The 24,787-nt window shown below is 41.3% G+C and overlaps 1 protein-coding gene across 1 annotated transcript; it reads left to right on the plus strand.

Moving 5' to 3' along the window:
- Positions 1-1,845: 1,845 nt before the first annotated feature.
- On the plus strand, positions 1,846-24,178 carry anapc1 (anaphase promoting complex subunit 1). Its single transcript, XM_077613671.1, has 53 exons — positions 1,846-2,028; positions 2,564-2,803; positions 2,866-3,030; positions 3,116-3,158; positions 3,482-3,579; positions 3,660-3,742; positions 4,016-4,089; positions 4,145-4,284; positions 4,575-4,732; positions 4,950-5,075; positions 5,141-5,344; positions 5,854-5,958; positions 6,035-6,125; positions 6,206-6,271; positions 6,340-6,453; positions 6,546-6,689; positions 7,167-7,227; positions 8,228-8,283; positions 8,419-8,550; positions 8,654-8,728; positions 9,573-9,689; positions 9,771-9,925; positions 11,049-11,140; positions 11,217-11,365; positions 11,912-11,990; positions 12,334-12,364; positions 12,764-12,840; positions 12,903-13,081; positions 13,157-13,246; positions 13,318-13,457; positions 13,551-13,669; positions 13,952-14,082; positions 14,166-14,306; positions 14,364-14,516; positions 14,779-14,860; positions 14,949-15,040; positions 15,147-15,272; positions 15,350-15,432; positions 15,507-15,585; positions 15,661-15,735; positions 15,811-15,866; positions 15,996-16,143; positions 16,892-17,088; positions 18,251-18,337; positions 18,409-18,526; positions 19,620-19,697; positions 19,779-19,846; positions 19,924-20,062; positions 21,468-21,554; positions 21,622-21,717; positions 21,785-21,971; positions 22,812-22,943; positions 23,653-24,178. The coding sequence occupies exons 2-53, from the start codon at positions 2,588-2,590 to the stop codon at positions 23,811-23,813; spliced, it is 5,895 nt and encodes a 1,964-aa protein (XP_077469797.1). The 5' UTR covers positions 1,846-2,028; positions 2,564-2,587; the 3' UTR covers positions 23,814-24,178.
- The last annotated feature ends 609 nt before the right edge of the window (positions 24,179-24,787 follow it).

Genomic DNA, 24,787 nt, shown 5'->3' on the forward strand with positions numbered 1-24,787 from the left:
GAAAAGTGTTCAATTAAATTAACGATGCGCAAACAAACACGGCCATGTTGGGATGTACGTGCTCGGGGTCTCTGGAGAGTTGGCTAATAGCAGGGGGTCTTGTTTCGGGCCTGCGTGCATGCGCCAATTACACATCCAGAGCTCATTCTTGCATCCTGAATGAAGTAAACGCATAAATGCATTGGGGCAGACATTACACAGCCGTCTTGTATTAATTCACTCGTTAGCAAAGGACAAAAACCTCCTTCCCAGAACGCGATTGGCTCACTGCAGATATGATTACTTGCCAAGCCTTCTATCTGTGTAGTGTGTACTAGAACTGCAGAAAAAAAATCTTTTGATAATGACATAATGGTGGCAGAACGCATTTTATCCGGGTGATGCCTGCTGGCCGTGCGTCATTTAGCGTCGTTAGCGACGTTAGCACCAGCAATGGCCTTTCTGGAGTGACATGTCAAAATGTCTTGAGTCGTCATTAGAGTGCAGAAATGTTAGAGTAGAGGTAAAAGAAGTGTAGAAGGATGTCCGTTAGCTTTTTGGAAGACTTGCCTACATTCAATTTTGAGCTTTTCACCCTGTATGTCAAATATAAATGGGGCCCTGTTAATACTGAAATCTAAAGTACATGAACGTTATGGCAGGATGACCTTAATTTACAGCGAGCAAAAGTGGCATGTGAGTCAATTTCCATGTTTTGAACGGGAGATGCGTGAAAACGGGCAATTTGTGCTGTTTTGCTTTTTTTGAGTGAGCAATGAATGGAAGCGTGTGTAGGACTTAGGGCCATCCAAGTTTTCACGTTATACAACAATTTAGCGGCTTTACAAAATATGGGGGCGGGACTGCAGTAATGGGATAAAAACAAAACAAAAAATAAAATAAAAACTAAGTCTCCTTTTGACTATAGTCACGATTGCAAGAAGATGAATACTGTACACATGTAAAGTAAGTGGTATAGATTAGGGAGACAAGTACTTCTATTCAATAGTATTGTATGTAACCACACATGCACACATCTAGAGAGCTGCGGGTGATCATTTTATTTTCACAATAAGCATCTTATGATCAAATACACATATTTACATGATTTTACGTTAGATCCAGTTGTGTAGGCGTGTCACTGATTGTCATCTACATGACATTTTGACAGTCACTTTGAGCAAGACATATATTTTTAAGGGTGACTATAATAATGCTTTATTGTTATTTTAGTATGCTCGACCTCAGAGGGTTTTGCTGTTTACAAAAAATATGCATTCTGATTGCGTGATCATTTCAGTAAGTCAAATATGAGCAACTATGTAGTTTATTATTTATTTATTTTTCTTTTCTGGCTATTATGCATGATATAGACGTCCAGTCATGGACATCTCATCCTTCTGCTGTGAAATTAAAATAGTTTATCACTAGTAAACGTCCAATCGATTTGTTCATTTTCTGCCAACGCTCCCAGTTCATATCAATAATTAGATAACGTTTTTTTTTAAATAACCTCAAAAATGAATAGTGTATTCGAAAATAATTATTAACAAAAAATATTTTCCGAGCCTCCCGAAGTGAAACACCGTGTCTATTTTCCAAATATGAAGCAAAAAAATTAAGAATACTATAAATTGATATTAAACAACATATTTAATTATATGTTATTACTGCACTATGGGTGATTATGAAGTCAAATGCCATTTTTAAGTATAAGTATCATACTAATTTAACAAAAAAAATTGTAGATTGTTATAGCTCGTTTTTAATATTCATTAACCCTTTTTTATTTATTTATTATTATTTTCAGGAAGGCGTGTAGTTGTAGTGATGGCGTAATCACGCTCCACGCTCCGATTCGTGGAGTTTGCGGAAGCGGATGAATACCAAGACAGCAAACATGTCGGCGGCCAATTGAAAAGTTGCCGCTAGTCGAAATTGTCTGTTTTTCTTTATATTCTATCTTTCTACTTTGCATTCAACCCGCACCTTGATAGGTCAGGTGGACACGGACTCCACAATAAGAGCCACAATCTTCGTTATTATCAGGTTGGTGATCGCGCTGACTACTTACTAAAACTAAGCGGCTACTGTTAGCTAAGTTAGCATGGCATTGTGGTTCGTAAACGCATCACCGGCTATTTACGCCTGTATAGCTCACCTGTCAAAACGCCTGTCCTCAATCAATGCATAGCATGTCGATTTGCAGAACTAATGATAATAACTGACATCGTTTACGATTGTCGAGTCTCCTTATTAGGGTCAATAAATTAGTTATTACAGGCATAGTCTTTGTTGAGATAGTCTTCCATACCGTGCATCATCGTAAGGGGTGCTGGACCCTGTCACAGATAAGGCAGACTACACCCTAGACTGGTCGCCTGTAAGCTGTTGGATAGGCAGACAGACAGACGACCACTCACACTCACAATCACATTGCCATCGAGTGGGAATTGAACCCAGACTGGCTGCACCACCGTCAGGTGGAAAAACCACTATACTGCACTGCAATGCATTCATGTACTGCATACATCAATTGACGTCAGAAGAACTGTGTATTTATAAAACGTCATTATTTTCCCAGAAATAATGCTGATATCTGGGACTCATGTCGGACGTCGTGTATGAAGAGACAGCCACGATGATTGCCGCAGGGGAATTGCATCCGTTTGTCCCGTTTGGCCGTGATCACTGCAGGAACCACCCCAACGCCTTCAATCTACAGCTACGGGAGCTGCAGCCTGCCTCCGAGCTTTGGTCGTCGGACTGTGCCGCCGGCCTGGCCGGCTCCCTGCAGGAGGTTAGCCTCCAAGAGAGAGAGAGGGTAAGACTCTGATGGTTAAACTGCGAATTTAGTCATTCATAGGTGGGATGTTTGGTTGACAGGAAAGTTGGCAGCTGAGGAAAGGCTACGTGCAGTCTCTGGAGCAGGATGTGGAGTTTGAAGAGGAACTTTACGTCGCCGGGAACGTGGTAGTCTGGACCCGTGGCAGTCGGGGACAAAGCTCCAACGTTTATAAAGCCTTCACTGTAGACAGCCCAGTAGAGCAGGTTACCGTTTTTTGGAAATATAAGACAATGTTCATTAGAGGAGACAATATACAGAACATGGTATTTTTTGTATTTCTATCTGCAGGCATTATGGTGTGACTTTCCTGTTCTTCAGAGCAAAAAAGACGGTAACATGTCTTCATGTTAGTGCTGTGCGATATGCGTGGAAAAAGTGCTCATTATATGGACGAATTGATATGATTCATCAAGGAGTGCTGCAACCTAAAACTATCCAGTGTGCACCAAAGCAGAAAAAATATGTTTAATTATCTATTATTACTGTTCATTTTACATTTATTCTTTCCTATTCACATCTGATCGAAAGTTTTACATGGTTTTTCCTGATATTTGTCTTCATATCCTACAGCACTACATCATATCTGACAACTTTCTCTAGAAATGATACAAAGTGAATAAAATTAAACTACATAGTACATGTTGTTTGTCATAGATGATACGGTGGAGCGCACTGTGTGCATCGTGCAGAATGGATGCATCAACATCCACACAGTGACCGGCAAGGATTTCCTCTCGCCTCTGCCATTCCAAGTGAGACCCTCATCTGATGTAAATGCAATTTAAAATAAATAAATAAAATAAAATAAAAAACTTTTTTTTCTCTTCCTTAGGTGTCCAAAGTCTGGCCGACTAAGTTTGGGCTGTTGCTACAGCGCAAAATTACAGCAGCTGACGGACAGTTTAGATCCCCTGGGTAAATGCTAGCACATGCTAAGGCTATAACAAACCATTATTTTGATAGTTAGTTGCTAACCAATTTTTCTGATTAGTTGATGAATCGGTTTCTATTTAGTGTTATTAATGATTTGTTAGTCTTTTCCCTACAATTTATCTAGAAATGTGAATTGTAAACAAAATCTAAACTGAGTTCGAATTCAAAGTCTATCACACTCAATGGCAGTCAAAAAATTAATATGCTTGTTTCATATCGACATGTCCTAACCCCAAAACATTTGTGCCTTCAAAGCGAGTGTCTTCCTACCGTCTTCAGCATGCTGCATCCAATAGATGAGGTGGCGCCATGGGTGTGCAAAACCACAGGTAAAACTCATGAGTGGACTGTGTCGGGTTTTGTCATTTATTGTTTGCCCCCCAGGTGATGGCTCTCGCGTGGAGTACATTTCCGATCCCAGCATGAAAATCGTCTTCACCTGCTGTCGACCCTCCATCCTGGTTTCTTACAACACCGATCAGGGAATACACTCGGTGTGGAGCCTGCGCAAGGTCACCCAGGAGGTTCGCACTCATGTAGCCACTCCAAATAGAGAAAGATGACCTTTATTAGCCCCACAACTAGAATATTTCTATTGGGAATGTCAGAAGGCACCATTACTCGTAGTACTACAGTTATTCTCAACACTCAAAATATGCTCAATACTATTTTCCCTTCCATATAAATATAAAACTTAAATGTTACTTTTTCAGAAACAAATAAATGAGCATCAATAGTTTTGGAAACAAATATTAAATACTTTTCAATACTTTTGACAACCCTAACAGGTACCCACTCATTTAACCTCCAACAGGAACGCTGTGCTGTGCTTGGAGGTCCAAGCGAGCCCTTCAGTGAACCACTGGGCTTCCTGGCCACAGGGGTCTTGATGTCGCACCTGCGCAACAACTCTCACCTGGAGTCCCCGTGCAGCAGCAAGGCTGCCCGGTTTAATCCCAGTGTTGGAGCAAGGTATTGCAAATGATGCACTAAACTACATCCCCAACTATAAACCACACCAGTCAAATTTAATACAAAAAAATGCTCGCTATATCGGTTGCTAAATGAGCAATTATAGAATGCTGTAACACTGTTGTGTTCACAGCCTGAAACCACAAAAGCACTTCAATTTAAAAACGTCAATGGCAACCAATGTGTGAAGGAATCATCTTTGCTGATGTTGTTTTAGCGGTGCCATTGCTGCCAACTCTCCACTTCACTACAACAATCTGCACAGCCACCAAAGCAGAATGTCCTCACCAGCCATACCATCCCGCATCCATTCCCCGGGCATATCCAAGATGGCCGATCTTAGGTAAGTTCATTGATCCCCAAAATGTAGGCAACCAAGACAGTCAGCATTCTCCTCTTTCCGCACAGTCGGGATCATTCTCCGGGAATGGCTGCTCCATCCTTATCGGGAGGGGCTCGCTTCAATACGTCCCTTCACGTGTCGTCGCCGGTGGGCCCACACCACGGCGCTGCACATTCGCTCAACAGTACCATCAATGAGACCTGGATGGGACCTATTATTCCTGAACTCTGCATGGATCATCTGTGGAGCGAGACGGCCGCTTGCCACAGGTTGGAAACCGGATGTGGTGTAAATGTTTGTCTGCTGCAGCTTTTTTTGTCCTCTTTTAATTGAGCAGTTCCTTTAATACAGTTAAAATATTTGAGCTGGACTGAAATGGATTTCAAAAAACCAAAATGATGACATGAACAAAATGTATACATTAGTAAAATAACAAAACATTTTTACAATATTTAAGTAAAAGTATTGAATAATGCCAAATTTCTTAACATATTCTGTAGTTAAAAAAAAAAAAATCATTAAATATAAAATTATTTTTATGTAAAGCATATGAATGTAGATTGTATGTATTGAACTTTTGCAATTCATAATTTTGTAAAATCTCATTGTATATTGTTTGTAATATACATTTTCATAAATGTACTTGCATACTTTTTACTAGTGCCAAAACAAAATACTTGCATCTCCAAAACATTAGTCCATTTTCACTGTGCGGAACAACATTCCTTCTTTCACCCCCTCAAAATATATTTGATTAACCAATTTGGTTGATTTCCAGCCTGGACCGACAGATGAGCAGCCAGGCTTCCAAAGTGTTCTTGACCTCCGACCTTTGCGAGAACCGCTACTTGTGCTTCCTGGTTGAGTCGCACCAGCAACTCAGGTCAGAACGCCAAGTACTGTTGTTACTGCTTTTTTTTTTCACTCACTGAAATCCTTTTTTATTGTGGGCCCTTCAGATGTGTAAAATTTATGGAGAGCAACGATATGTCTCAACTCATTTTCACCTCTGTAACAAACATCTCCGCCAAAGATGCCGAGCCTCTACAGGTGAAAGACTCATTTTTGAGTGCATCAACATCATATGTGAAAAAATCGAATTACACAAAACTAAATGATCTTTCTTACAGAACATCGGCGCTATGTTGGTTCTCGAAGCCTGCGGCAGCCTTGTTCTTTACACCGGGGTCACCCGGGTATGAATCACAATGGAATTTCTCTTTCACACGCAAAATGTATTTATTCTTGCTTTTATCCCCTACAGGTCAGCAAGGTGTTTGTGCCTGGCCTCTTGCCGCCGTCTGCCTTGCCAACAGCAGGAGTGCAAGTTAGCACACCTGTTAATGCTAGCAACAGGCACTTGCAAAGACTGGACGAGGTGGGTTGTAGCTACATTAGGGGAAAAAAATCTGAATCGATTTAATATGTTTATGGTATGTGTTTAATGTGTGGTCTGATTTCCTCACCCAGACTGCCATGCCCTCACCAGTGAGCGAGATGAGGATTCTTAACATGAAGCACCATGAAGGCTCTTTTCTGGAGGACTACGCCTTCCAGCAGGCCTTGCCTTACATCAACGCCTTGAGAGACCCTGTCAGTAATCGTATAACATTGGTAAGTTTGCCCCCTGCATCATCTGAACTTAAAAATAACCTCACGTACCCTTTGTGACGATAAGCATCTTAGGAAATGAATGGATTTTTTTTAAATGAGCAATTTAATAATAATCTTATATTAATAATAATAACAACAACAATAATAATAATAATAATAAGCTTCTTATTTGTTTCATTTTCAAATACACTTGTTTCTGTATTTTGTTTATTTCAATTGTTTTATTTAATTAAAAAAAATTCTCTTTGTTTACAAATTTGTTTTTATTTTAGGATTGTCCCATTTTTTGTTGTATTTAACCATTGCTTTAGTGATGCTAATGCTCTTTGATGTATATTTGTTAAATGTAAATTCAGGAATGCTTAAATACGCTGAAAAACGTCTTTTTAGGTACAGTACAGCCATTTACATTTGGTGTTGTCTGTTAATTTAAGCATTTAAAACATTGAATTACAAAAAAAATGTATGTTTCTGTAGGAATTAAGCAACGGCACCTTGCTTAGAATCTCCATCCCGAACATTGCTACCTCTGAGCTGGGTAAGCATCCGTACTTGCATGCAGCTATATTAGAGGCACTTTTATAGAAATATCTGAGTACCATTTAAAGAAATATTACTACTTTAATTTAATAAATGTAAATTAAAGGCTTAGATATCATGTAAACCAGACACACGGCAGACATCACGATCATATCCTTAACCGAGCTGACCAATATTCCCGATATATTCAAAACCTCCAGTCTGAGTTAATTGATCAACTCATCAACAAATTATTATTTGATTCAGGTGTGTTCGTGGGGGGAGACATGGAAGACAGACTAAATAGGGGCCCTCAATAACCGGAGTTGGAGACTCCTGCCTTAAGGCGCACATTTGAACTACATTGGTATACGTATATATATGTTATTTGTGCTGTGCGATATAGAAAAAAAATCTATCATGATATGGATATGGACCATTTTATTCCCATCTGCTGTCCAAAATATGTATTGCAAGAACAAGTTTTTTTAATTTTTTTTAATAATAAATAATAAAACCAAAATGTTGATGGAAAGTTACATCGTTACATCCTAAATGGAAGTAATTTCACACCAAGTGAACAAATAACTACATACACTTTGTATGCATCCGTTTTTTTGCCGTCTCTTCCCCTTATTTAGTAATCAATCTTGCTTAATGAAACGGCATTCACCTGTTACGCCAATGACCTTTTCAATTGGGAATGTCCAATGAAGACATTTTTATTGCTACCGTTGAATTCTTTGTGGGTGGGCAATGAGTGATAATTCCTTGTATTTTACCTCATTGACTGGCATTGTCAGCGTTAGACGCTGACAGCCAATTTGTAACGGTTTGGCCATCTAGTACATGTGATCAAGTAATTTAAAGAGATTTAATTTAGATTTTAAGAGCCTCATTGTATGGCTACATCACTAATGGTACTGGAATAGTTGATATCAGATATGAAATAGTTTTCTGGGTGCAAATGTTTACTCCATTTTACTGCTTTTTATAACTCTTACTTTGTTTTTATTTAGTGAAGAAATGTCTTCAGGCAATTAGGTTCATCCTGCCTAAGGAAGCTGCAATGAAGGTTTGTGGAGACTTTTGAACATCATCTTTTTTCTTTTAAACAAATGTTTACAGTTATGGAATTGATAAGAATTTTTCCAATGGACTAATATTTTGATTATTTTTATTTTTTTCATTGTCATACTTGTGCTTGAAGGTTTTGGTCAAATGGTACACCATCAACAACGCGCCGGGTGGCACTAGTGTCCATAGTGAATGGAACTATTTTGTCACTTGTTTCCTGTCGCTAATGGGTTACAACACAGAGCGTTTGACCTGGACAAGAAACGTGAGCCGGGTTCCGTTTTCTTTTTTTTTTTGTTCAATTAAAACCGAGGCAAACTCATTCTGACTTTAAATAGTGACACTAATGCCCTGTGCTTATCTCCTAGCTGCATTTTGAAGTGCCACTCTCACCGGTGATTGCAGCCAAGAAAGCTCGTCCATGTGATGAAGGCTCTGATGAGGTGTGTAACTAATCATACACTTTTTTTAAATTGTGAAAGTTGGTTTTAATGTCTATCAGTTAACATTGTGTTCTCGCCAGAGAAGAACACAAGTTTCAAATGTCAATCAGCTAGGGGCGGCTCTATTTTCTGTGTGTCCTTTTATGTGCGTCTATGTATGTGACATGAGTCACAGGAAAATCGCACCCCGTTGACCTTGTCTACGAAGCGTTTTGTTTCCAAGATCTGTTGTTTACCCTTTATAGGCAACTCATTTGTCCAATCCAAGAAGTTCAAATGAGGAAATAAAAAGAAATAAAAGAAAATTTCAATTTAGTGTTCTATAGCTAATGTGTTTTCAATGTTTTTATGTACACGTGTTCCTCCAATGCGCTAAATATGTTTGTTAAATGTAAAAGCGGGGAACCATAGGATGATAATATATTAATTTTCTGTACCGCTTATCCTCACAAGGGTTGTGAGGGGGTGCTGGAGCATATACTGGCTAACTACGGGCACCAGGCGATGGACACACTGAATTAGTGGCCAGCCAATCGCAGGGCACGAGGAGACAGACAACCATTTACACTCGCACTCATATTAGCTAGGGGCATTTAGTGTACAACCAGCCTACTCTGCATGTTTTTGGGATGCGGGAGGAAACTGGGGTACCCTGGGAAAACCCACGCAAGCCAGGGGAGAACATGCGAACTCCTCAACAGGAAGGTCTGGAACTGGGATCGAACCCTCAATCTCAGAACTGTGGGGCAAATGGTCTAACCACTCGGCTACTGGGCCACCGATGATAATATATTTCTGTAGAAATTATGCCGAATAATAAACTAATGAAAACCTTCCTGTTTAGGACTGGGAATACTTGCTGAGGTCTAAATACCACCGCCAGATGGTTTCCCACTGCAAGCCAGCAGACTCTGGTGTTTTCAACGGAAGCATCATCATGGAGTCAGGAGACTTATCTTCAGTAAGCCAGTCTGAAACATCAATGACATTTTGAGAGGTGTTTGTGAATTGTTCAACTCCCAATCATATGTTTATTTCTTAGTCGTCGCCGACTTTGGACAACACGGCGCCGCTTTTCACGCATATTCCAGCTCTGTTCTACGTTCTCCACCTGCTCTACCAGGAGCTCATGCTCAACGAGTTGCTCCGCGAGAGAGCCACGTCGTCTTTGGTGTGTCTGTTGCAGCAGCTCGCCAGGTAACCACCACGGTTGTTATTGTTATTGTTAATAAAAGTGACTATTTTTGGTAATGAGTCAAAATAGATTGGACGTCTAGCTCCGTCAATGGCAGCCAATAAGTTCACTAAAAGGTTTAGAATGAAAATTGTAATTTGCGCATTAAATGGTTGAAGACACTCATCAATTGGCAGAAGCAATCTATACACTTCAAAATGCTAGTATTCAACATTTGTGAAAAATGAAATTAAAACGAATCATTTTGAGAAAAGAATGAAAACTAATAAACATAGGCCACTTCGAGACCATATATACCTAACTGAATTGGAAGAGGATAAAATGGATTTTCACATTGTGTGTATTTGAATGAGATGCAATTTTCAGGGTCATTGTGCAGCGGAGACTCCTATTCATTTTGAACATTCAGGGAGTCCACCTCCGCTAATTAGGTTCTCATCTTAGCCTGATTGGTATTGAGTGGTTGGCAGCGTTCACAATCAGCACGCGGCAACACTTGAAAGCAAAAAGCACTTTACAAACTCTATTCCCAGAATGCTTCATTTGCCATAGTACTTCAGAGCAAATGTTGGTCAATTGCGCAGTCACAATGCCTAATAAAATGTGACGGTTGTTTTGTGACTGAGTTTCCCGTGGTGAAACCAGCGGTGACCTATTCACACAGAAACACGCTTTAACTTCCCACGCCACGTTTTTGGTCATTGTCACCACCCCCGACGTTTGATTCTTGTCATGTGACATGCTGAAGTGGCCCGATAGCACGTGGACTTTTGGAGGAAACAACTTGTGTTCAGTGTCTATAAAGTCAACGTACATGCAACCTGCTATTAAAAATATAATTGTTTTTTTTTACGTTTCTGGTTTTGAAATGAATTAATCTTGTCCCTTTTGGACACAGAAACTGTCTGTGCCAAATGAAAAACTATTGATCATATGAAGTTAAAAATAGAACGCTTATGACTCATACGTTTAATTACCACTCCACAACAAAGCGGAATGTCACGGAAAGAGCAGAACTGACCTTTTGTCCTGGCTTTAAACAGGCATGTACTTTATTTGCACATGTAGTTCTTTTCTCTTCGTGTTCTTTTTAAAAAATATATTTTTGAAAAAAAATATTTGCAGAGACCTCCATTTGGTGGACTATCTTGATCTATACTGGAGAGACTACCCCTCGTTAATGAGCAGATTCACCGAAAGCTGCTACATTGACCAGTGTAAGACTTCATAACGTAAAAGTTGTGTTTTTGGATAAGCAGAATATGCCCAGTTTCCTTTTTTTAATGTTCTCAGCTCTAATTGGCCAGATGCAATATCCATCCTTCCTGCGGGCGGAGCCCCCTTGCATCTTCAGTTGGCTCAGTAGCTGTCTTCGAAGGGAGAAGGTCGCGCCTTTCCCTTATCTGCCTGGCATCTGCCACCGGGTCCGGCTGCTAACTCTTGTACGTGTGCTCAAAATGGATCCATGTATACTTGCTCTGACTTTTAGTATGTGAGGGTAAAGAGTTCCCCGTGTGCGTTTTGTTATATGATGAGCAATTATCTCTTTTTATTCGTAGAAAAAGGTCACATGCTGTAATTTGCCAGTGTAGTAAACAGGTTCAACTGTTGATTCATCCAGAGAACCCAAGAACAAAGCCTTCTCCATTATGAATGTGAAATAGTCTTGCTTTTCCATTTTTGTTTTGTTGAGTGATTAGGTTTCTTCCCTTTTCACTGGCAAGTCTAGCAGCGATCATTAATTCTAAAGTATTCAGAGAATACATATTTACTCTTTTATTATTTTTTGAACGAGTTACTGTTTCTTTAAAAGAAGTACAAAAAAATCTGCCAATGGAAGGAGTACAAATTCCTCGAAACATGACTATTATCCTACTGAAATAATACTTTTCAAGGCATTTGATCATTTTTTTTAGATAAAATGTTATCCTAGAAAGTAAATCCATATTCTAAGTAAGACTTCTTTTCTTTCATGTCTTCTTATAAAGAGTTACGCTCTCTACATTGGTGGGGACAACAATGCGACTACATCCAATGTTTCAGAGTACCTGATGAAGCTTTCTGCCGGTCAGTATGCGCTCTGTGAGCAAACAGGTCAAATACGTGTGTTCTATTGACACAGCCGCCTTATTAGCTGGCCTACAATGGTTCAGAAAGCAAATATAAAGGTGATTGACACTTGAGTTTGCTTTGTAAAAGAGACCAGGATGAAGACGGCTCCCTACAAATATTTGATGGAGTGTTCAAAATTGCTGTTTGTGCATGGTGTGATAGCATCCAGTCTTTTATTTTTGTTCACGCAAATGTCATCGTCTCTCAACATGGGAACAATAGAGCATTGAAAGAGTAATTTGCATGTCCAGGTTTTTAATTTGAGACTATTGAGCTCTTTCTCTCTTTTCTTCCTCAGGTCAGAAGACCAATGAGAAGCAGTTTGGAAGGTAAACAACCTCATTGTGTTATGAAAAAAAAAGCCACCATGTGAAACTTTCCGCGCTGCTGACAATGACTCTTTTTCACCTTCTGCTATGAATTCAAATGAGTATCACTAGTAGACGTCCAAGTTTATTCACTGCCATTCTCCCACTTCGAATGATTGGACTTCTAGAGCTTTCAATGCAAGCCAATGAATTCATATGTTAAAATTAAAGGCGAAACTTCCAATTTTCATTTGCCCCTCCCAATTGAAATTTGATTGATTGTGCCGTCAATGACAGCCTGTGAGTTGAAATAAAAGTGCCTTGTAAAATGTTGACCACACTTTACATCTTCGGTCCGTTTGCGTCTCTAAAAAAGTGATGTGTTACTCGCCGACTTATTAGATGTTGTTTTTATTGTAGAAATGCAAGTGTGGACCAAGTCAAGTCCTGCAGTGAGAGTTTAGCCGAGCAGCTTGTTGTCTGGCTGGCTTCTCAAGGTAATCATTTTTGTCGGTGTTGCATATTATGGCTTATTTTCATTTTGGATTGTGTTATTCAGGGTTCACCCTAAAGGACCTGGAGACCGTCCCATTTGGTGTGGCTCTGCCCATCCGAGAGGCCATCTACCACTGCCGTAAGCAGCCATGCGCCGATTGGTCGGAGGAGGTTTGCCTCCTGATTGGCCGGCAGGACCGGACGAGACAAGCACACAACACCAACCCGGCGAAAAGCAAATCTGTGAGTGGAAATGCCTTTTCAGTTTGGCATTAGTGTTGTCAACATGCTACTTCATATTCTTGTGTACGTGTACAGTCTGTAGGTTCCAGCTTATCTTTGGAGCCTCCCGCGACCACCGAAGCCGACGAAGAGGAGGAGGACGGCATGTCGGATATCATCCAGGAGGTACTCCTTTATTTTTTTTTGTAGTATATAGTGATGTTCGAGTCAATTTCCTCATCTCATGCACGCGGTAGGTCACAGAACTGATCTGGAGCCATGATCTGAGAGTCCAGGAGGTCCGGAGGCTACTGCAGAGCTCCAAGCCAGTCCGGGTCAGCGTCGTCCAGCTTCCAGAGGTCTCTGACCATGAGTACATCGAGGAGAAGGAGAACAAGTAAGTCTTTTTTTTGCATGTGTCCTGAAAAAAAAGGAAGGACAATTTAATTTTAGCAATTTTGATACCCTTTTCATCTTCTATTCATTTCAGACTCCTGCAACTGTGTCAAAGAACCATGTCGCTTCCAGTAGGAAGAGGGCTCTTCACAATGTTTTCCTACCAGCCTGTTCCTACAGAACTTTTACCCATTCCTAAACTTAATCTAACAGGTACGGAAATAAACAAAACATGACGAGTAGGTATTTAAAATGACAGCCTAATTTTGCCTTTCATTGAGTTGAAGCCACTCTCTCAATTAGTGTAGTCCCGATATTATACCAGTGCCATCATGCTTTTAGCATTTCTTAGCAAAAATGATGCAGAAAGACATGTAGACAGACAATATTACAGTACTCGCATACTAATATTAATGCACTGCAATTAATTATTCATTAAGTTATGTTCTTCTTATGTATTATTTGTAGAGTGTTATTTTTCTTGTTGTGGCCCAGGTCGTGCACCACCCAGGAATGCTATGGTGGACCTGAACAGCGGCAACATTGATGTACCCGCAAACATGACAAGCTGGCCTAGCTTCCACAACGGCGTGGCTGCTGGACTTAAGATTGCACCTGCCTCGCAGGTGAGTAGGTGTTCTTCCTGATGTGTGCGCAAAAAAACGAAGAAATCAATCCAATCTCTGTTTATGTGTGGCTTATATGTCAGGTGGACTCGGCTTGGATCATTTACAACAAAAACAAGAACCAAGAGTTGGCCAACGAGCACGCTGGCTTCCTCATGGCACTTGGCCTCAACGGGCACCTCACCAAGCTGGGGACACTCAACATACACGACTACCTTGCAAAGGTAGACGGACATGTAAACGGAAAAGGCTGTAGCTCAACTTCATTCTGTCTTTGCCAGGGCCACGAGATGACCAGCATCGGGCTTCTAATCGGCGTGGCCGCAGCCCGACTGGGCACGATGGACATGACGACCACCAGCCTGCTCAGCATACACATTCCAGCCTTGCTACCTCCTACCTCCACTGAGTTAGATGTTCCACACAACATTCAAGTAGGATTGGCAGGCATTAACTCATTCGCTACATTAACAGCAGTATACTACTTAAAATCGATTTTAACTGGGACATCTGGGACATCATTGAATGATCATATTCTCGTGCCATTGACTGCAGTAGATGTCCAATCCATTTGGACAGGGAGGGATGGCATCCCTTGTTCAATCGCTGACAGCCCTCCTTTCCAAACGGATTGGACGTCTATTGCCGTCTATCTTATTCAGATTAAAAAAAAACACTTTTGCTTCATGTTTACAGGTTGCTTCTGTAATTGGCATCGGTCTTGTGTACCAGGGAACAGGACACAGACACATGGCTGAGGTTCTCCTCTCTGAGATAGGTGAGCAACCAAGTGCTAATTTTCTTAACATGTGATTAAGTATAACTATGTAAATGATTGTGTGGACCCCTGTGGGCCTTTATTTCAGGGCGGCCTCCAGGTCCAGAGATGGAATACTGCACAGACAGGGAGTCGTACTCCCTAGCTGCAGGATTAGCTCTCGGAATGGTCTGCCTTGGAGTAAGTAAATCCATGCATAAGACGCACCGGACTACAAGATGCAGGAAAAAATGTTGCAGTTTATTATTAGAAAAGGACAGTACTTAATTTACTTCCTCTCCTGCAGCAAGGAAGCAACTTGATTGGGATGGGTGACCTCAATGTTCCTGAGCAGTTGTATCAGTACATGGTAGGGGGACACCGCAGGGCCCCAATCGGAGCCATCAGAGAGAGACACAGTTACCAGATCAAGGTAAGTATCGCTCGAGATATTTTGTGATCCTCAAATAATGCACCATCAAACTGACTGAGTTGTGTTCACGTTTACAGGAGGGTGACACAATTAACGTAGATGTGACGTGTCCTGGGGCCACTTTGGCCCTTGCCATGATCTACCTAAAGACAAACAACCGGTGAGAAATGGGATTGATCTTGCAGACGAACTTCTACTAAAGGGAAATCTTATTGAGATTTTACGCTCCACTAGGTCAATAGCTGACTGGCTGAAACCTCCAGACACTTGGTTCCTGCTGGATTTCATAAAACCAGAATTTCTCCTTCTAAGAGTTAGTCTCGTGTTACTTAAGATCAATTTAGACATTTTGCACACTCAACCTTGACGTTCTCGTTGCTTTGTCCAGACGCTGGCAAGGTGCATCATCATGTGGGATGACATCGTACCTAAAAAAGAGTGGGTCAAAAGTAACGTACCTCAGGTGAGAAAAAGGTAAGATGGCCATTTTTTTGTTCGGATTGATTTTTTAGATGTGTGTTTTGTTTTTCTTATTCAGATCATGCGGGGGACTGATATAGACTCCCTAGAAAACATCAACATGGAGATTTGGATGTGAGTTTCCTTGTAAAAACATCAATCTGTGTGATACTGGTGTTCTGTGTAACTTGGGAAATGTGGTCTACCCTGTTGATTACTCCTTTTGTTCTCCACACTGGCCCGGTCTTCTTTCCATTCTCTCAGCCAAGTGCAAGACTACATCACGGCCGGAGCGTGCATGGCACTCGGCCTTCGCTTTGCAGGTTCTGCCAATTCGGATGCCTTCGACTGCCTCAATGAGTTTGCCAAGAGCTTCATGCAAGTCATGTCTTCATACGGTACAGCCGCCGTGGTAAGTCTTAACATACCATATGTATTCACTTTAGCGCTGTGCGATATGTAAAAAAAAAATCTATCATGATGTGGATATATTATATCAGAGGTGGGCAAACCTGTCCTCAGGGGCCGCTGTGGGTGCAGGTTTTTGTTCCAACGGATCTAGCACAGAACCTTTAACCGTGAAACACGAAGCACCTGACTGCAATGAACTGATTGCACTTCTAAGATACCAGATTTGTGGAAAGGTTTCCTCTTTAGAGGTTGGAACGAAAGCCCGCACCCACTCCGGTCCTTTGTGGAATAGTTTCCCCACTCCTGTATTATATTATAATGAAATAATTTTCAATTATTTGGTGAAAAGTTGTACAACAATAACAACATTTTCTCTCTCACTCACTTTTTTTTGTATTCACGTTAAACTGACCTGCCACGAATGTTATATGTATCAAGTAGTTCTGCAACTTCCAGTGTAATTTATGATAGGAGCATACAAAGTTTTGCTCAATTGTAATAATCTACTAATCCTTGTGATTGGTTTTGGCACTGCTGTATATCATCATTAATAATTAGCTCATTCATATTGATATTGGAACAAATTGTGTTGTCTTTGGATTATCTGTGTTGCTTTTTTCAATTGTCTTGCATGCATTAGTCGGGTACAGTCGGCAGAGATAGGCCATAATGTTTTTTATGGTTTTAGTGGTCATATCAGACAGCACTAAGTGACCTTATCATTTGCTGTCCACAAATGGTTCCTACAGGAGCCGGGTTCCTACAACATGCAGACAGCACTGTCCATGATTCTCCTGTCCATGTCCATGGTGATGGCCGGCACGGGCAACTTGAAAGTGCTGCAGCTCTGCCGCTTCCTACACTACCGCACCGGCGGCGAGATGAACTACGGCTTCCACATGGCTCATCACATGGCGCTGGGCATGCTTTTCCTGGGAGGGGGAAGGTGACGCAATGACACACGAGCACATAAAATTCCAATAGAGCTTAAGGAATGGGGACTGAAAATGTTCAGCACAGTTCTAAATTGATTTTATAAAAGAATCATAGCATCCACTGCATTTTTTTCTGTTGTTTTAGAGGACTTACTTAGGATGAGTTTACCTCCATTCAATCAATTGCCAGAGCCAACATCTGAATCTCCTATACAATGCAATTCAATTCATTTAAACCAGGCGTATCAGACTCGGGTTGGTTCGCAGGCCGCTTTAACGTCAACTTGATTTCACGTGGGCCGGACCATTTTAGATATAATATTTAGATTACTTTTTTTAAATAATGGATTAAAATAACTGGATTAAAATCCCTGAATATTCAGTTTTTTTTATAGATCTAAAACAATGTTTATTTTAGCTTTTTTATATATTTTTAGATTTTACAAAATGATTTTTGAACCAAAAACACAGAAAAAAATGATTAAAAAAATTACAATTATTGATTTAAAAGGGGGAAAATCAGGAAATTTAATCTACATCTATACTCTTCATTTTAATTTGATCCTAAAACAGAAAGTCGCCACTCATGATTTACTTTCCCGGGCCACACAAAATGATGCGGCGGGCCAGATTTGGCCCCCAGGCCGCCACTTTGACACATGTGATTTAAACGGTGAAGATTAATGGCCAATGTTCGTGTTTCACTTTCACTGACGGCACTAGACGTCCAATCCATTTTGACTGGTAGAGCCCGAATGAACATTTCCAGTACTCAAGTCAAAATGTATTGGAGGTCGGCCCCATCAATGACTGCCAATTCATTTATATTCTGGCATTCCTTGTCAAAATTAGGATTAAAAGTAATCCTAGACTATAGTTTTTGGTCGGCATTCATTTATCACCTTGTATGTGAGTGCCCTTTATTACTTGACCCATCCTTTCCCCCGCTCTTCTTTTAATAATAATAATAATGGCTCCTTGAGGCAAAGTACACACTTAGAACGGCACTACCTATTAAGGTGGAGAGGCTGGCTGGTGGCCCGTGACGCCAAGAGTTATTATCGAAACAGCATACTTAAAATAGAATTTGTACACTTTCACATTGCCATTTTAAATATTGTAGTGAATAAAAAGCCTTATGTTTAGGATCTATTTTATTTTTCTAACCAACAGGTTCACCTTGAGCACCTCCAACTCAGCTATTGCCGCCCTCTTGTGCGCGCTCTATCCACACTTCCCCTCTCATAGTACAGACAACCGGTAAGATGACTACACTGTTACATAATATATTTTTCCTTCCTCTTCAAATCTTTCATTATATGTCCGTGCAGCTATCACCTCCAGGCCCTGCGACACCTCACCGTGCTGGCGGCCGAGACCCGCCTGCTCGTGCCGGTGGACGTGGATTCTCTCAAGCCTTGCTACGCTCTCCTGGATGTCACTTATAAGGTTACAGAGAGTCTTAGATTCGGTTTTACTATGTCATTGTATCTACTTCCTCCCTGTGGTTCCATGCACTTCTTCATGTCTGAGTTTCACTTCACCTACTAAACTGCTGTTTCAATTGAGAAAGAAATGAATCCCTATTCAAATGGTTTGTAGAATTGTTTCTGAAGTTGACATTTTCAGAAACGATACAGATATCCATTCAAACACATTCAGCAAAAAATATTTAAGTTATGAATCTCACATTTCTGCCATGCGCATTTTGGATCGACAAAAGGCATCTAATATGTGCTGACTTGCTACATTTATTGATTCCTTATGCCGTAGCAATACTACCAATCGGCGTCAGGATGTCCCTATCGCCGTACTCGGACGTTTGGTCGCCGGACGTTTGGTTGCCGGACGTTTGACAACATGACAGAGAGTTTACTGTTGAAACCAGCTCTCAAAATTATATTCATGAGAGAGAGAGTTTAATATCTAAATATCTACTGTTGAAACCCGCTCTCAAAATTATATTCATGAGAGAGAGAGTTTAATATCTAAATATATACTGTTGAAACCAGCTCTCAAAATTAAATTCACCCGGGCGACCAAACGTCCGGGCGACCAAACGTCCGGGCGACCAAACGTCCGGGCGACCAAACGTCCGGGCGACCAAACGTCCGGGCGACCAAACGTCCGGGCGACCAAACGTCCGGGCGACCAAACGTCCGGGCGACCAAACGTCCGGGGCGACCAAACGTCCGGGCGACCAAACGTCCGGGCGACCAAACGTCCGGGCGACCAAACGTCCGGGCGACCAAACGTCCGGGCGACCAAACGTCCGGTCACGCCCTATCGCCACTCAATAGTACGCTTATTGGATTCCCTTGGCAGCCATTTGTGAGTAATGCATCTAAGACAAGTAAAAATAGCAATACATATCCACACAGACAACCACAATTTGTTCCATTATATGTTGATATAAAATGGCTCATATCAGCACTAGTTGTCATGCTTATAGTTTTCCGTGGCATACAATAACACTGCAATGTACTCTGGGGGTTGTTCGGTTTGGCGACCAGTTAAAACACTTATTTGTCTCTCGTGGCAGAAAACTGAGTGGTATGATGAGACTACAGTCGAGCTGGTGGCGCCTACCATGCTGCCTGAACTGAACCTTCTCAAACGGGTAAAAACAAAAGGAATTTTCCACTACCGGAAACACCATTTAGCATTGCGTCCATACCTTCTCTGATGCTCTCTCTGGCAGGTTCGAGTGAAGGGTCCTCGATACTGGGAGCTGTCCATCGATCTGATCAAAGACGTTCAACACCTCATGTGAGAATACGGATTTGAAGTTTTTTTTGACCAGACACATTTTAAAGGACAGCTTGTCTCTCCCGGCCGGTGATCAGGTCCATCCTCTCTAGGAACGGTGTTTTGTATGTGAAACTCCGTGCAGGACAGTTGCCATACAAGGATGACCCTCAGGGCTGGAAGAGCTTGCTGGCCTCTGCTGTCAAGCAACGCAACCCTGGAATCAGAGCCTTCAAGGTAAATAAGTCAAAATATGATAGAAAAGGTTGTATTTTCAAAACATGTTCTTTTTTACCAATTTGGAAAAATTGTAACTGATTGTAAGGCTGTGAAAAATAATTGTTTTCATGATTTCCTCATTCTTAACTGGCTTAACTAATGGAGCTGATGAAAGTTGGATGATGAATGCTATTGAAATACAGTGGTACCTCGACATACGATCTTAGTCCGTTCCAGGACTGAGATCGTATGTCGAGCTTTTCGAAACTCGAGGGGACGTTTCCCATTTAAATGAACTAAAAACAAATTAATTGGTTCCAACCCTCTGAAAAAACACCAAAAACAGGATATTGGATTGGAAAAAATGTTTTATTTCTTCTAATTCACCATCTATTAACAAAGTAACACATAAGTGGTTTAATAGTAATAAAATGTGTTTAATAGAAGTAAAATTAGACGCATTTCGCGTAGGGTAGAGACAGCGACATACACAGAGGCGGGGGGGGGTTGGGGGTGTTCGGGGGGACGTTATCCACGGCAACAACGCACTCGTAAACGAACAAACAAATTTAAATTAACTTGGATTAATATATACAGACACACTCAAACATACGTTTAATGTAACTTTACACAAAACTGAATTCTATTTTTTAAATTTTTTTTTAACCTTTGTTCTGGGCGGGTTAGCTGTTTGCCACGCCTCCACCCTCACGTTCGCTATCGATGGGATGTTTGCTGTTGTATTCCCTTCAAAATATTCCGAAAATGATGCATACAAATGTCCTCACAATAGGATAACGCACGACCACTTGCCAACGAGAAGTAGTCTTGAATGAGCAATCGCGGGAGCTAACAGGCTAAGGAAGGAATAACAGCCTACCCACGTATTGATTGTGGGTAATGAAGTTTTATTCTGAGAAAGGGTGCCATTGCCTATCGGTGTTGTGTGCACGAGTATACTTCATTACCCAGAAAGCCCTCTTTTTTCCCGCGCATGCGCATTGTGCGTTTCCTGGTCGATGCGTAGGAGAAACTAGTCTGAATAAATCGTTCAGTGCTCGTAGATATCTGTTATACACGAAAGAGATGCGGCAAACAAAGACGGTGCGCTACAATGATAAACAGCCTCTTATGTCATGGCCACCTGGCTTGGTCGCATCTCGAAATTTTGATCGTATCTAGGGCGAGTTATCCGATCAAATTTTTCATCTTACCTCGAGCATGTCGTAGGTAGAGCTGATCGTGGGTCAAGGTACCACTGTATAGAGGATTTGGACCATTTTTTCGGTCAACCATGTCCAATTAATTAGTGGCAGCGCTATTCTAAACGCACCACACTTTCTTTTTTGTCTTTTCTTTTTGGTTTTGCTTTCAGCGGTAGTAAAATCAAAATGGTACTAATTTTACGGATGTGTGCACACAGGTGGAGGACATCTCCACCTTCACCTCTGAACCCACCCTGCTGTCTTTCGCCGAGTCCTTCTGCAAGACGTCGAATGGAATGGATCAGGTGAGTCTGTCTTTCACCAACAGGTTTTAGTGCCGTGGACATCCAATCTATTATAAATATCTAACAGAGGGAGGAGACGGTGGCATTATTCTCGGCCATGTTATACGAGTGCGTGACAAAGGAATGCCCAGAAATGCTGCCCACGTACGTGGCCATCGAACAGGTAAGTCCGTCGACGCATCCGGTGCGGCGTCAATCGCGCGCCTCTTAACAAGATCTTGTTTACTTAGGCTGTTGGCGCGCTGTGTCGCGGTGAACTGCAGCACACCTTCGCCCTGTGGCAGATGCGTCTCGTGGTGGACCTTTGGGACGGGACCCTGAGACGTTCCGCTGACATCTGCGGCGCGATGCTCTCCTCTGAGTTTTTACCCGTGATGAAAAATAAGGTGGATGTGGCGCTGGATTCCTGGCTCAAAGGTGAAATGTTTGGTGTCGGGATTGATGAAAGCCAATATCATGACCTCTAGACCGCTAGTAGGGGTGATTACATTTTGGGGTAATGAGGTCAAAGGTCACAGTGGTCAGAAACATGTTCATACTCAAGAGAGTAATTTAAGAATAGAATAGAGGGATTAGTATCACACTTGCAGGATATGTATGTGATATGAAACTGAGTTGATTAAATTTGGGGGACAATGAGGTCAAAGGTCATAGAGGTAAAAAAAAGGAATTATTTCATAAAGGATTAGCCTATTTCACTTAGATCCACAGAATAGGTGATACAAAAAGAAGAGTGTTGACATTTTGTAGCGTGGGTGCAACCAATGTTCCCTCTAAGCTGCGCGTGTGCGCAATTGCGCACTACTCTCGTCTTCTCTGCGCACAGCAAATCATATGGAGCGCATAAAATAAAATCCCTTTTTTTTTTTGCTGTGAGGCCGACGCGCGAACCACTCATCCGCCGGGCCGCCCATTCATAGATATTAATCATTACATTTTATTATTACTAAATAATTTATGTGTAGTAGACATGCACCTGCTTATGGCAGGTGTGATACTGGTGTGTGCCCATAGAGAGCAATGATGATGTTGCTCACACTAGTACTCAGTGTGCTCAGGGAGGTTGTCTTTCTGCTCAGACAAACAAAAAATTAGAGGGAACATTGGGTGCAACGATAGATTGTCCACTCTACCAAATATGGCGATTCTTTGAATTTTGCTGCTTAAGCGGAAGTCTGTTTTCTCAGAGTGCTCCGCCTCTAGTTTCAAATAAGTGGGATTCAGTGGAAAACATTTTAATGTGAATTTATCCTCTAGACAACAGCTCAGCGCTGAGGTCCTACATTGGTGGCAAGACCCTCTCTGGTGGTTCTGGCTCTCCCATATTAGCCGGTGCTGTGATCTACCGCTCTGTCCCGTGCCTCAGGAATAAACTCATGCATCTGCAAGGTAAAAAAAAATCAACCCAAATAGAGCTGCAGGTGCAGCTCTTTGTTTCTCAGACAATTTAACCAACGGTAGTTGTGCTGAAACAATAAGCACCTGACTGCAATCCACTGATTGCACTTCTAACATACCACATTGGTGGAAAGGACTCATACTTGACTTATTGTGGGGGTGTTGAAACTTTTTTGCTCGAAGATCTACTTTTCAAGGACTTAACCTTCCATGATCTATCTGTTTTTTTTTACAGGCTACTGACAAAGCTCAGTAATTATGTGATGACATACATCGTATTAGACTATCAACATGCATGCAGGCGGCAGGGAACGGGGGTGAAAATCCACTCTCGATTCACGCTAAAGCTTACCAAATTCATTAGAGCCTAGCTAAGGAAATTGACGATTTACCGATAGATTGTCATCTATGTAATAGGCACCCCTGCTTCAACCAATACTTTCTTAAATGACCAATTATTACCAATTTGGCGCTATCTTGTGGCACCTTAAAGCATTGTTTCAGTCCCTCTGACGATGAAAAACGGCCAATAATGTGACTCTTAAAAAGGAATTAAAAAGTTTTACTAGTTGATGTCCAATCCATTTGAAGTGGGAAGGTGGCGTCAGTCATTCGCTGCGATCCCTCCCACTTAAAATGGATTGGACATCTCTTGGCATTTACTTCCCTTTTTATAAATGATATTTTGTGCCCCTGGCAGGCTGCACTTCGCTCGGCGTCTTAATGACCAGCAGCAAACGGTTGGGAATCCCGGTCAGAGACTTGCTGCGGCTCGCTCCGGTCCTCCTGGAGGGCGCCACCGGGCTGAAGATGCCTTTTCCACTCCAAAGGTTACACGGTGAAGCTCAAGTTCTCTCCTAGCCTTAAACCCTATTCAGACTGGCCTTTCTGCACGTGTTGTAGGTACCAATGCAAACTGTTATTGCGTAATGTCAAGTTTACATGGAGGTTCCGTCAAGGTTTTTGGCCAGTTTGAGCAAAAACTCAATCATCTGTTTAAAGATGGCATGCATGAAGAATATTTTCTAGGTTTTTTTTCTATTTTTGCATAATATAATGCTGTGTTTGCCTTTTGTTGTTATGTTAGTCATTTTTTGCAAACTAGAATGCTGCTTTATACTTCTTTTATTAAAAACAACTGTACAGAATGATATACAAGAATTATTTTGATGACCCATAACAAAAAATCCTACCCGTTTAGAACGATTAAAAACAATTTCAAACGATGACAGATTAATTTTAATTCCCATACCACTTTTTAGCCCATTTTATGGCACTTGTATAACTCATTGGCTGCCATTGATGAGGCTACACGTCCAATCCATTTTGACCTAAAAAACAAAAATGTACCTTTAAAAAAAAAAAAAAATTTTTTTTTGCTGTTTTGAGGTCAACATTATCAATAAACGGGCTGACTTATTAAAATGGATTATTCTTTTGCTAATCATTTACTAAATTATGATGGCCCTCGTTGACCCTTGTTGGCTAACAACACTTCAAAAGGAAGCATATCATTACAATTTGGTTCATGACTTTGACATTATTATTCATAATGTGATATTAGCAGGGTTTGCTTTAACATATCTAGCCTTGAATTAAAAAGTTTCTTTGCGGCGAGCTTTCAGTCTGCCAATGAAAAACATTTTGGGAAGTACAATGCATTCCAGCAATGGTGAAGACACAGCCTTGATGTCTACTAATCTATTCTAATCTGCACTTTGCTGCCTTTAGCAGCTGTGAGAACATTCCTTGGCGAGTAAGAAACATGCAAACAAACGAGTGGCCTACGCCCTCTCCTCTCACGCAGTCTCCCAACCACATTCATAACTTAACAG

This window comes from Stigmatopora argus, chromosome 11 (assembly GCF_051989625.1).
Source record: "Stigmatopora argus isolate UIUO_Sarg chromosome 11, RoL_Sarg_1.0, whole genome shotgun sequence".
In the NCBI taxonomy this organism is placed as follows: Eukaryota; Metazoa; Chordata; class Actinopteri; order Syngnathiformes; family Syngnathidae; genus Stigmatopora; species Stigmatopora argus.

Excerpts from the sequence above, each read along its gene's own strand:
- anapc1 (XM_077613671.1), top strand. The coding sequence starts at position 2,588 with ATGTCGGACGTCGTGTATGAAGAGACAGCCACGATGATTGCCGCAGGG. Across the intron at positions 15,586-15,660 it reads CAGAATTTCTCCTTCTAAGA|ACGCTGGCAAGGTGCATCAT; the intron begins GTTAGTCTCGTG and ends TGCTTTGTCCAG. Across the intron at positions 18,527-19,619 it reads TCCTGGATGTCACTTATAAG|AAAACTGAGTGGTATGATGA; the intron begins GTTACAGAGAGT and ends CTCTCGTGGCAG.